The following is a 13,409-nucleotide window of genomic DNA, read 5'->3' on the forward strand; positions in this document are numbered from 1 at the left end:
TATATAGCATTATATTGAGAATACTTTCTGTGTGTCATATAAACCTGAAAAGAATATCAGTACATTTAATTAGTACATTTATGTGTGTGTGTGTGTGTGTGTGTGTTATATTTGATAATTATTTAATAATTTAGCATGAGATATTATATAAAATATAATTAGACATTACATATAATTCTATTTATATATTTTATTTAATCTAATTTTGTAAAACATATTTTACGCCACTAGGTGGAGCTAATGCTCTACAAGAAGTAATAAATAAACGCTCCTGAAAAAAGGAAACATTGTCCATGTTTTTCATCATCAGGTTTGAGAGTTGCACTGACTGCCCAATAAATCCACAACCCAGAAAACCTCAAATCCTTCACCAAGTCAGGAGCTCAGCCCAATCCAATAACCCGCAAGGAGATTGCTTTTGATAAAAATCAAATGCAAATAACCCCTTAAACGACTCCCTACGATAACATTACAAGCTAATTTACTTGACTGATGGCCTACATCTTTCGTTTTAATAGAAGGAAGCTCTTTAATACCCATTCAGTGCAGTGAACATTATTTATAATAACTTTAGAGTACAACGCCCACATCCTCATTTGAGATTAACATTTCATTCATTAATTTTTGGAGCGTGACTGCAGAGTGGGGCTTGAGCGAAAAAAATGAAAATATGATAAATGATGAAAGCAGAAGCTAGGTGATATTGGCTCAGCAAAGGCTTTGTATCTCTGTCAGCTTTATGGTCACTGTATGTTTTAGTCTCTCTCTCTCTCTCTCTCTCTCTCTTTCACTCTATAGAAATGTGCCAGACCAGCAAAATATGATCGCTAGTTACACATCACATCCCACTGAGAGCGTCAGTTACCTCACAGCACAGACGAACAGCAATATTTACACACACACACACACACACACACACACACAAATCAGAATAGATGACAAAAACCTCTTCACATTGTCCAGAATTCTGTTTTCTGCTCACCAAGCCTGCATTTATTTGTTCAAAAACACAGTGAAAACAGTCATATTACGATATATTATTACAATTTAAAATATCTGTTTTCTATTTTAATATATTTTTTAATTTAATTTATTCCTGTGATGCAAAGCTGAATTTTCAGCATCATTACTCCAGTCTTCATTGTCACATGATCCTTCAGAAATCATTCTAATATGCTGATTTGCTGCTCAAAAAACATTTCTGATTATTATAAATTTGAATTTAAAGGGGTCGTATGATGTTGCTAAAAGAACATTATTTGGTGTATTTGGTGTAATGAAATGTGTTTATGCGGTTTAAGGATAAAAAAACACATTATTTTCCACATACTGTACATTATTGTTTCTCCTCTATGCCCCGCCTTTCTGAAACACGTCGATTTTTACAAAGCTCATCGGTCTGGAAAGTGAGGTGTGCTCTGATTGGCCAGCTATCCAGTGCATTGTGATTGGTCGAATACCTCAAGCGTGTGACGGAAATGTTACGCCCCTCACCATACTGTGATGCCGTGTCCCGGTGCAATGAGACAAAACCAATAAAACCCATTATCAACGAGGCATTTGTTGCATCCAGTGGGGACATAATTACTGATTATAATGACTTTTACTGTGTTTTTAAGTGTTACGTTGCATCGCGCCGCGTAAACATAAAACTATGTCTGCATTTGTGATCGGAGAAATGACAAACAACAAGTGCTACTCTACACTGCCCAAAACTCGCATTTGAATCATCAGTTGCAAATCCTTTAAATGAAAACGTACTTACGTGAGTCAGAATTGAATCATCAGTGGCAAATCCTTGGCTGTGAGTCAGCATTATTTGTCAGCATCATAGACTGTGGTCAGCATGCGCGCCGAAGGGGAACGGGAACTGAAAGCACCAGAACTCTCCCAGGAAACAGTCCTCGTCCTCTGTAAAATGCGTTGCACACATCTGAATATTTGGGTTGAACTGTTCTGGAACAGTGTTGTAAATACTACTTAACCACTGATTTCTAGTTGTGTCCTCTTTTGGAAGACCAAACAAAGTAGTTTCGCTTTCACAACGAAACACACAGCGTCTCCACGTCATGGTGGCGGCAGAAACAATACTAGAGCGAGAATCAAAGTTACACCTTCTTTCTTTGCGTGAACATTTGGGCGGTGTTATGCAAATCTCCCCACATTGTGACGTAGACATGTGGGGGTGTGTTTAAATGAGGCATTTTAGGAGGGTGTGGACGAGTCTTAACTTTTATAAAGAATATCTCTTTGGGTTTGACACTTTAGTCTTTGCAACTTTAGGGATCTTATCCCTATTATTGGGAGTCCCCAACAACAGGTTGACATGCATGCAAGGTCAAAAACACTTTCATTGTCTTATAACATGCATTTATTTTTACCTTACCTGCTCAACGACTCCCAAACGATTCGTTTAACGATTAATTTTTCCAAAACCCTCCTTTGCGTGATGCTAATCTGCGGTGATTGGTCCGATTGGTCTCATTTTCATCATGCCTGTAATGCCCGATAAAGCAGCGTTTGTGAGCGCAGTGCTGGTTTGTGTACAGCGTTACCGGGGAAACCGCTATTTTACCGCTCCAAAAGTGGCACCTAGTGGCAAAGAATGAATTTTCATTTTTATTCAGACCAACGTGAAAAGACCAACAAGTCGAAAGGCAATATGCTAATGTTTCATGATGACGTCAACATGAAACAGCTTGGGATTCGTTTTAAAAACGACTTGTTTCAATGATTCAGAGTCGACTCTTTCTTTTAAGAGACAATAACTTTATACCCGGTGCACTTTCAGATTTAAAACTTGGCAGGATGTTTTCATTCACTTAGAGCTGTGTTACACACTGCCTGAAAGGTAATTTTCAAAAACCCATAATAGGGGCACTTTAATAATATACAGAAATATTTTTTAAAATTATATATATTTTACTGTCACTTTTAATTTAATGCATCCTTACTGAATAAAATATTACTTTATTTATAAAAAAACTTTTAAATGGTAGTATACTTTATGAAAAATTAAATAAATAAGCTGTGTTGATATCTTTTTAAAGAACAGTAATTATAAAGTTAAAAAAGTTAAGATACAATAAATGTCCTCCGAAACCAAATAGTTTAGACAAAAAAACTTAAAGGATATACTAATCATACTCCTAAAACAAATTTTAGACCAGGCCAAAAAAACCCCCAAAACAATTAAAAATCTTAATTTGTCCTAAACTGGTTCGCTGGTCTTCGTTGTTTTTAGAGAATTTTTGGCAACTTTTCAGCTGGTCAGTACAGGATATCATATTAAACCAGCTAAATCAGCTGAAATTTTCATCAGGGAGTTTGGACTAGCTTGAATTCCAACCTGAGGCGGACAGTTACTAAGTACATTTACTTGAGTATTGTACTTAAGTACACTTTTTGAGTATCTGTACTTTACTTGAGTATTATTTTTTTCTGGGAACTTATGACTTTAACTTCACTACATTTGAAAGACAAATATTGTACATTTCACTTCACTACATTTCTATCAAGGTCCTCGAAGTAGAAAGTTGTTACTATGTAGCAGCTTTGAAAGTCAGTGGGTGATTTTTTTCTTCTCTATAACGTGACTTTCTTTTTTTTCAGACAGTTTATCAGTAATCACTCTTGTAGGGCTACATGAAGTGATTTCCCAGCATTTTTTGAACACTGAGTTGCAAATGTGATATTTATTTATAACAATAAGTTAATATTGTGGTATATATTAGACACAATATTGTCTGATTTTGCTAAATTGTGTAAGTGAAAATATTACCTATAAAGCCACAGAAGAACTGGTGTGCATCTCCTAATAAAACACAATAATGATTCCGAGATGGCCTTTACCTATTTTCTGGGTATCTATTGCCCTCTGCTCTGCTTCTATATCAAGACCTCTGCTCTACAGCTCCTCTTGTCAGATTACGATGGTTTTTCTTTACCCACAATTCCCTTCACAGTAAACAGCATCATGTATATCCCATACATGTGATTTCAATGACCGCTCAAGAGGAAAAATAGACTTTCAGCTACATCGCTCTGCTCTCACTTAACAGAATCCTCCAGTCATCCTCCACAAAGGACACCTCCAGCGTCCCAGAGACCACCATAAATCTCCCGCCTATACTGCAGGATGGAGCTTCCTAAAGCACAGCATCTCAGACTCCAGATCCTTAATCAAACAGGAAGGGAACGAGGATTTATAGCCGGCATTGATTTTAACCCCAGTACAGTTCTGCGGGTTTAACTAAACACACTGAATCACTGTTTAGTACGGGATGCAACATCACTGATGAAAAATAGCCTTTGGCTATTTCTGGTATATTTACAGAAATGTTTTATTAATGTACAATGTCCCTTTTAAATAAACAAAAAAAATCAACAACCCTCCACTGCAGGTGCAGGACATCTATAAACACCAGTCGTATCCATCAATATTTCCAGCATGTTTGTTGTCATGTGATCAGTGTATGTTGACAATCTCCTGCTGTTTTTTTTTTTCATATTTGCTCATATTTTCATGTTTGCTGTCAGAAAATTACAAGTATAATACTTTTCATAAAACACATGTGGGAATTAGTAATGCTATTATTTGTAAAGCTGCTTTGAAATGATATATGTGCGTTTATGAAAAGCAAACTGAATTGAACTGAATATGTGATTTTCTACACACACGATTCAACACACTAACCCACACTGAAATACAGAGCTGCATTGCGACTGCTTTCTTCAGCACAGGCACTTAATTACAAAGAGGGGAGACCGACTGAGAGAGAGAGAAAGAGAGAGAGAGAGAAATGAGGCCAGAAAAGGACGGACAACACAAGCAAAATAAATTCAAACACCCTAGCAATATCACAAAACATAAGCAGCTAGAAACCAATAGCTCATTCTTTACATCTTTGGATGTTAATATGCAAATAAGACAATGGTGAACAGAAAGATCTGCAGCTCGTGTCACTGTCTGTCACCTTCTCAGTGCTGCAGGACTGCAGACATGCAGCGCCGCACTAACACACACACACACACACACACACACAGGTTTGTTTTTATGGTTTATGGGGACTCTCCATAGGCGTAATGGTTTTTATATCGTACAAACCGTCAAACCGTTCGCCCTACACCAACCCTACCCCTAAACCTACCCCTTACAGGAAACTTTCTGCATTTTTAGATTTTCAAAAAAACATTCTGAATTATTTATAAGCCTTTTGAATTACGGGGACACTGAAAATGTCCTCATAAATCACCTTCTCGTTGTAATACCTATGTCATACCCATGTTATTGTATTGTTAAAAGCGCTATATAAATAAAGGTGACTTGACTTGACTTGACACACGTGCTGTCCTCTACAGGTCAAAGGCAGACACTGCAGCTCAACATTCCACAAACCTCAAAGAAAAAGCCTCTTCGCCGAGTCGGTTAGCAAATTCTTGACACAAACTAATCCCAAAAAATATTTCAGACTTGAAATATATGAAATATTGTACATTATGAAATTAGACGCCATGGACTCCAACCTTAATTATGAAACGTGTACATATACAGTGGCAAATAGACAATATAAAATCATATACAAATACATTTTTAAACGTTAACACATCAGTTCCCAACATTTTAGTTTTAAACCCAAGCATTAATTTGCTTAATCTTTTTTAGTATACCATTACTTGGTGATTTTTACATTCCTGCAGCATTTATTTACATAATGGTTTATTTATTTATGGTTTCTTTACATAATGTAAAGACAAAAAAAATCCCCTTCGCTAAGCTCCACCTCTTGGTTACAGTTGCCAACTCAAGCAAGCATTACAGAACATAAAAGATATGCTGGTAAAAAAATTATTGGGTCTTATTTTAATGTGGGCTGGAATAAACTGACACTGCAAAGCAGTTTCTTTTTCATCCATTTGTCTTTAAAAAAATGTTGAATTACAGAGTAACAAGTGCATAAACTCTAGAATCCAAAAGCAAAAACTTCCCAGAGTCAACTGAATTTTTTTTACATGTATATGTATTATTATGTATAATTTGAAAGTGATTAAAGGTGTTCTTACTGATTTTCATGAAAAATAACAATTGTATTTTTTTATGTTTTCCATAAAATTGAGTGTAAATCTCACAGATCCTCCACTGATTTACATAATAAAAGAGACTAAGCTTTTTGAATATAGAATATTGGATGGCAGCAGTTGCTAAAATAGGATTGGTCAGTGACCTCTTTAAGGCGGGGCTTAGCGAAGGGTCAAGTGTAACTCTTTAAGTGGAAAATAGGCTAAAATAAATACAGATAAAGTGCTTTTTTAAAGATGCTGTAAGCGTTTTTTTTATATACCTCAAATAAAATATCCCTACAATCTGACAAGGTTCTAATAATTCACAACTTTCTGAGCACAAACCTTTGGGGGAGACCCATGTTTTTTTAGCCAATCAGAAACACTCTCTGCCAGTCAATCACTGTGTACTTCCGTTGCCATGTCTTTGTGGGCGGGGTTTTATAGAATTTAGATTTTTAGTGGAAAGCAGTGGCTGAAAACACTTACAGCACCTTTAATTAATAAAAAGACTACAACAGACAAAAACAGTTTCAAAATAACATTAAAAACCAGCACGTAATCACACTCAAGACGTGTTCTGTTTGAGTCACACGGACGAGATGAGGGGGGACAGGGACAAATGGAGCAGTCACAATGGGAGGGGTTCTCATAAACAGCTGAAATCACTTTAAATTGACTTACAGAATCACAGCTTATGCACAGAGAGTACCTGAGGGAGAGGGCTGTCCCTTCACCACACCATTCTTTGTTCTCTCCTCGAAGTTCATCACCTCTTTATAGATGAGCTCTGAGCCAGAGAGACACAGGTGGAGAAAAATAGAGAGATATGAGCACATTTAGATCTCATAAACTCAAAAACACTTTAGCTAAATTAGCTTAATTTTTTGCGGGGACCATGTGTACAAACCAGTGTTGCTATTGTTTATATATATACACACAAATAAATTATAAAAATATATAATATAAATATTAGATGAAAAACTTAAACTTGAAATTTTTAAATGAAAAGAAAATTAGAAAATTAAGTTTCAGTTGAAAATTAAGTACTGAAATTACTAAAACTAAAGCTGAAATAAAAGTTAATTAATATAAATAAGTAAATAAATAAATATAAAAAACATACACATATATAAAATAATAAAAATGGCAAAAGCAGATAGCAACTTAAAACAAAATTAAAATATTAAAATAAAAGCTGACGATATAAAAACCAGCTACTTAAAAATTACTATACTGCATTAATACTATAAGAGTATGTAAATAACACTAAACTCTACAAGGACATTAAAAACTGAAATAACCTACATGTACATTGTATTGAACAGCCAATGGTCTTCACAAGGAAGACAATCTACTCAATATACTAAATCAAGTTTTATTTCAAATGTAAAAATGCAGTAAGGTTTATTTGAGAGCTAGTTTTAGCATCTGACAGAATCATTATCTCAGTTTAAATAGTCCAGCATAAATAGCTCAGTAACAATAGAAGTCAATGGAAAGTGGCCACCGTGATAGAAAAACAACTGTGTGAATGATTTACTGCTTGATCGCTTCATCTGTCTGTGGGCTGTGAGTTATGTCATGTCCACTTGCAGAGAGCTCCAAATGAAGGCCTACCTTTCCATTCATCAATCGAGTGTTCCCTCTCATCTAGCTGTTTATCATAGATCTGTGGAGGAGGCTGAGACAGAGAGAGAGAGAGAGAGGAACACATGTAGTCGTTACCCAACATAATCATAAACACTGAGTGTCTTCTGGATAAACATGTCTTAAAGGGATAGTTCACCCAAAAATGAAATTTGATGTTTACCTGCTTACCCCCAGGGCATCCAAGATGTAGGTGACTTTGTTTCTTCAGTAGAACACAAACGAAAATTTTTAACTCAAACCGTTGCAGTCTGTCAGTCATATAATGGCAGTCAATGGGCTCCACGGCTTTGAGAGTAAAAAAAACATACACCGACAAAACCAAATTAAACCCTGCGGCTCGTGACGATGCATTGAAGTCTTAAGACACGAAACGATCGGTCTGTGCAAAAAACTGAACAGTATTTATATCATTTTTTACCTCTGATCCACCGCAATATCCAACTGTCCTGAGCGTGTTCACAACATCTGGCGCTTGACACGTGTACGTGCTCTGGCATAGTAGACATAGATATATATAAGTAGATTCCTCATTAGTGACTGTTTCTATGGGCCGCGATAAGTTCCATAATGGCGGATGCATCAACGTATCTGGAGTGGTCGAATAGGGCATCTATACATATCTATGATAGTAGATAGTAGACGGAAGTGATCTGTTGCGTGTATACGTCACTCATTATTTACACAGTGCAGAGATTGCGGACGTGTTCATTGGCACTGCGATGATCTAAAGATATTTAGAAGTACAGCTCATCACAATGGAAGACGATTTTGATATATCATCAGACAACGTGGAATTTTTTGCCCGACTGTATTTATTTGACGTCACGCGCCGGATGTTGTGAACGCGCTCAGAACATTTGGATATTGCGGTGGATTAGAGGTAAAAAAAATGATATAAATACTGTTCAGTTTCTTGCACAGACCGATCGTTTCGTGTCTTAAGACCTCAGTGCATCGTCACGAGCCGCAGGGTTTAATTTGGTTTTGTCTGTGTATGTTTTTTTTACTCTCAAAGCTGTGGAGCCCATTGACTGCCATTATATGACTGACAGACTGCAACAGTTTGAGTTAAAAATCTTTGTTTGTGTTCTACTGAAGAAACAAAGGCATCTACATCTTGGATGCCCTGGGGGTAAGCAGATGAACATCAAATTTTCATTTTTGGGTGAACTATCCCTTTAAGCGTATCATTGCTTGTCCTTAATCATAAACACAATCCTCCTACCACTAAAAGAAAGAATACAAATACATGCTTTATTATGGAAGCACATTTCTGCCAAGGAATAAAAAACAAAAAGGTGACTTTTTATCTCACAATTCAGACTTTTTGTTTCTTGCAGAATGGCAAGATATGAATTCAGAATTGCAAGATATAACTTGCAAGATATAAAAAAGTCAATAGCGAAATATAAACACAGAAATTTGCGATATAAACTCGCAATTGTTAGAAAAAAAGTCAGAATTGTGAGATTTTAAAGTCAGAATTCTGAATTTTTCCCTTGCAATTATGTTTATATATATTTTTTGCAATGGAATAAAAAAAAGTGACATTTTATCACACAATTCTGGCTTTTTTTCTATATCGCAATTCAGAGTTCATTATCTCAGAATTTTGATTTCATATCTCTTTATATTTTTTATCAGAATTCTGAGAAAAAGTCAGAATTGTGATATATAAACTAAGAATTGTGAGGGGAAAAAGTGAGAATCGTGAGATTTAAAAAATGGCAATTACGTTTTTTATTCTGTGACAGAAACTGGTTTCCATACTTTATACATCAGGCAGTATATGTAGTTATATTTATGTGTTTAATAATCTCTAAAAATAGCACATCTGCTCCTGCAGAGTTACTTATTTTTCATTTTGCATAAATCATGTTCAGACAACAGCACTACATACACTCTAAAAAATGCTGGGTTAAATACAACCCAGTGCTGGGTAAAATAGGGACAAACCCAGCAATCGGGCTGTTTTGACCCAGCGGTTGGGTTAAATGTTTAACCCAACCTTCTGGGTAGTAACCCAACCGCTGGGTCAAAACAACCCAATTGCTGGGTTTGTCCCTATTTTACCCAGCACTGGGTTGTATTTAACCCAGCATTTTTTAATGTATGAGAGCCAGACTTGTAATGTTAAATATATTGATTTACACTACCGGTCAAAAGTTTGGGATCAGAACGATTTTTAATGTTTTTTACAGGAGATTCTTATGCTCATCAAGGCTGCATTTATTTGATCAAAAATACAGGAAAAAATTTAATATTGTGAAATATTATTATGATGTAAAATAACATTTTTCTATTTTGATATACATTAAAATCTAATGTATTCCTGTGACCAAAGCAGCATTTTCAGCATCATTACTCCAGTCTTCAGTGTCACATGATCCTTCAGAAATCATTCTGATATGCTGATTTATTATCAGTGCTGGAAACTGTTGTGCTGCTTAATATTTTTTTGGAACCTGTGATACTTTTTAAGAAGAAGAGCATTTATTTAAAATAGAAATCTTTTCTAACAATATACACTACAGTTCAACAGTTTGTGGTCAGTCAATTTGTATTCTTTCTTTTTTTGAAAGAAATTCAAACTTTTATTCAGCAAGGATGTGTTAAATTGATAGCAAAGATTTACATTTTGAATAAATGCTGTTCTTTTTAACTTTTTATTCGTCAAAGAATCCTGAAAAAAGTATCACAGTTTCCAAAAAATCAAAACAATATTTGTCAGCACAACTGTTGCCAACATTGATAATTCTAATAATAAATCAGCATATTAGAATGATTTCTGAAGGATCATGTGACACTTTATACTGGAGTAATGACTGATGGAAATTCAGCTTTGCATCACAGAAATAAATTATATTTTAAAGGATATTAAAATAGAAACTGTTATATTATATTGTAATAACATTTTGCAAGATTACAGTTTTTTCTGTATTTTTGATCAAATAAATGCAGCCTTGATGAACATAAGAGACTTCTTTAAAAAAAACATCCAAACTTTTGACCGGTAGTGTACATGTTACATTACAGTGTTCATATTACAATATAATGAGTAAATTACATTTGCCTGTTAAATTAGACTTTGTGAACATAATCATTTTTATAACTAATGATATTTTCATGTAAAATAACATGGACACTGTAATGTGAAGTGTCACCACCACTTGCACATGCAGTTGACATGTTCAACAGTAGGAACTTAGTAAATAAGGACCAAACACCCCCATCAGTAGGACAGAAACGCAGAGAAAATCTGCAGTATGATTCCGGATGATTTAAGACAGAGACGTGAGAAAGACAGGCTGTGTCTCAGGACCTAGTGAGCAGCCCAGCTAGACTGCATTTTTGGGAATCGTGGATACATTTGAACAATCAATTCAAACCTCAGCAGCATTTTCGGCATTCAAATGTTCAGAAACAGGCATCATTTTAGTGCATGATTCAAATGTCCCTGTGTTGCTGCCAAAAATGTTGTCTACATAGGCAGCTCACTAGGGTTTGTGACAAGCCAGAGTTAACTGAAGAGTAAGAAACAGAAAGCGAGAGATTAAATGGCACTGAACAGAGCGTTTTGGGAAATCGGGGTTCCTTAACGCACAATGAATCTGCAGTATTCATTTGAAATGTATTAGTTTTGCTTTATTTTATCTCACAAAGCGCACAGGTGAGTTCTTTTGAATGCCTTTCCACTGAGTCAGTCGATCTTAAAGTGAATAAGCGATTCTGTTTGTTTGTTCAATGTGATTGGGTGGCCTTTTGTTGACTGGTTGAACTAAATGATCATAATCATCATAAAAATCAATAACTTAGCATTTGATCATAGTTTGGGCTCCCATTTGATTAATTAAACTCATTTAAAACTAAAACCACCAACCGGGAAGGTTTAAAAGTTTAAACCTCCCCAGAATTCTATTCTATTCTATTCTATTCATTGCCTCTAAATGTTATTTGGACACAGAATTTAAACTCATTGTTCCTTTCATACATTCTCCAGGATTAGTACACAATACAAACACGCACAGATATTCACACCCTACACGCACTGTGCAAATTTCAGGTGCAATCTTTTTCGGTTTTTGAGTTCTAGACATCAGTGTGTGTTACAAAGAGATCGGTGTGTGAGTGATTTGAGATGAGGAGGTTTCCTAAGTGTGCAATGGTCTTTATTTACCATAGATATCTGCTGATTCCTGGCCTTCATCAGAGAACGAGAAACACCAGAGAGAAGGAGAAAAGAATCACACTAATCATAACGATGCTCATGGGTTATTAAAACATCTATTTGCTCTTGAATGTCAGATTTTCTATCATATTTTCGTTTCATATTTGGGTCAACAGAAAAGAGCGTTCACATAAAATGACATCTGCTAACAGCTGTACACATATTTACAGACAATAAATGTGAGCTAGTATTTTGTTACGTGTTTGTCTATGTAGCTTAGTAATTTGTGTTCTGTACTCTCTAGAACAAGAAAACCAGACTCGTTGCATCCTTGAAACCCCTTTGAAACAGTACTACAGACACACACTTTAGACAAGAACAGGCTGTTTGTCAAAAGGGGACGTGTGAATAAAAGCCGAGGCAAATGCTTATTGAATGTTTAGAAATCTTCATCAAAGAACAGGACAACTTTCTGTTATTTTTACTCCTTTCTTGTGTCCTCTCAAACTGATGAAGGTCCCCAGAATCAACCAGGAACATTTACAAACTTAACAAATGCAATGTAAACCTAAAAAGTAAAAGTAAACCTATCTAATAATTTCAAACTATTGAATGAGGATCTATTAGATCTGCAAAATATAATGTAATACAAATTGCGTCTAAGCATCCAGGTCTGATACTGAAAAAAAAAATACATATTTTTTTTTACATAAATAAATAAAATGATATCAATGTATGTAAAAAAATATTTGTTGCTGTATTAAAAAAAATAGTTGTAGTTCAAAATTTCAGACTTGGTGTGAATGCATGCAATTGTTAAAAAAAAGAAAAAGAATTATTAGCATAACTGAATGAGGTGCATTTAATTCATAATATTTTCTGAATAATAACATACATAATAATTTATTAATTGTATAAATTGAATCAATAAATATTTTTGATCTGAAAGAATTTAGAAGAAACAGAACGTTCAGAACTGGTACAAATGCATGCAATTGTTAAAAAAATTATTTTATTGGTATAACCTAATATGGTGAGTTTAATTCATAATATTTTATAAAAAATAAACAATGCATAATAATTTTATAAATGTGTAAATTAAATAAATAAATACATATTTTTGATCTGAATAAATACATTTAGGAAAAACAAAACATTCAGACTTGTACAAATGCATGCAATTAAAATAATTTTATTTGTATAACATAATGTGGTGGGTTTAATTCATAATATATTATGAATAATAAAAATGCATAATTATTTAATATATGTGCAAATTAAAACAAAAAATACAAACAAACAAACAAATAAATAATAATTTTATATTCTTTTATATTAAATTAAACATTTTTATATAAAAAAAGATGTTTAAATCTTTCTATGCATTTTCTTTGTCTTGAAAATTCAGTCTCGGTGTGAATAGGCCTTACGCCTGTAATATATCATATTGATTGGTAGCTATTTATAGCAATGTACATTGCATAGCAATATTTTTTTTTCTCATGCATATTCAATCAGTTGTGAGTGA

The 13,409-nt window shown here is 34.5% G+C and overlaps 1 protein-coding gene across 1 annotated transcript in view; it reads right to left on the bottom strand.

The window, feature by feature from the left end:
• LOC107584639 (mitogen-activated protein kinase 10-like) overlaps positions 1–13,409 on the bottom strand; it is a 68,711-nt gene that overhangs the window by 3,514 nt on the left and 51,788 nt on the right. Inside the window, exons 12-14 of the mRNA XM_016271349.1 lie at positions 11,891–11,914; positions 7,681–7,744; positions 6,773–6,850 (exon numbers count right to left, since the gene is read on the bottom strand). Of these exons, the coding sequence (XP_016126835.1) occupies positions 6,773–6,850; positions 7,681–7,744; positions 11,891–11,914 (166 nt within the window). The remainder of the gene's footprint in view (positions 1–6,772; positions 6,851–7,680; positions 7,745–11,890; positions 11,915–13,409) is intronic.

This window comes from Sinocyclocheilus grahami, unplaced genomic scaffold (genome assembly GCF_001515645.1).
Source record: "Sinocyclocheilus grahami isolate Dianchi unplaced genomic scaffold, SAMN03320097.WGS_v1.1 scaffold61.1, whole genome shotgun sequence".
NCBI classification, from domain to species: Eukaryota; Metazoa; Chordata; class Actinopteri; order Cypriniformes; family Cyprinidae; genus Sinocyclocheilus; species Sinocyclocheilus grahami.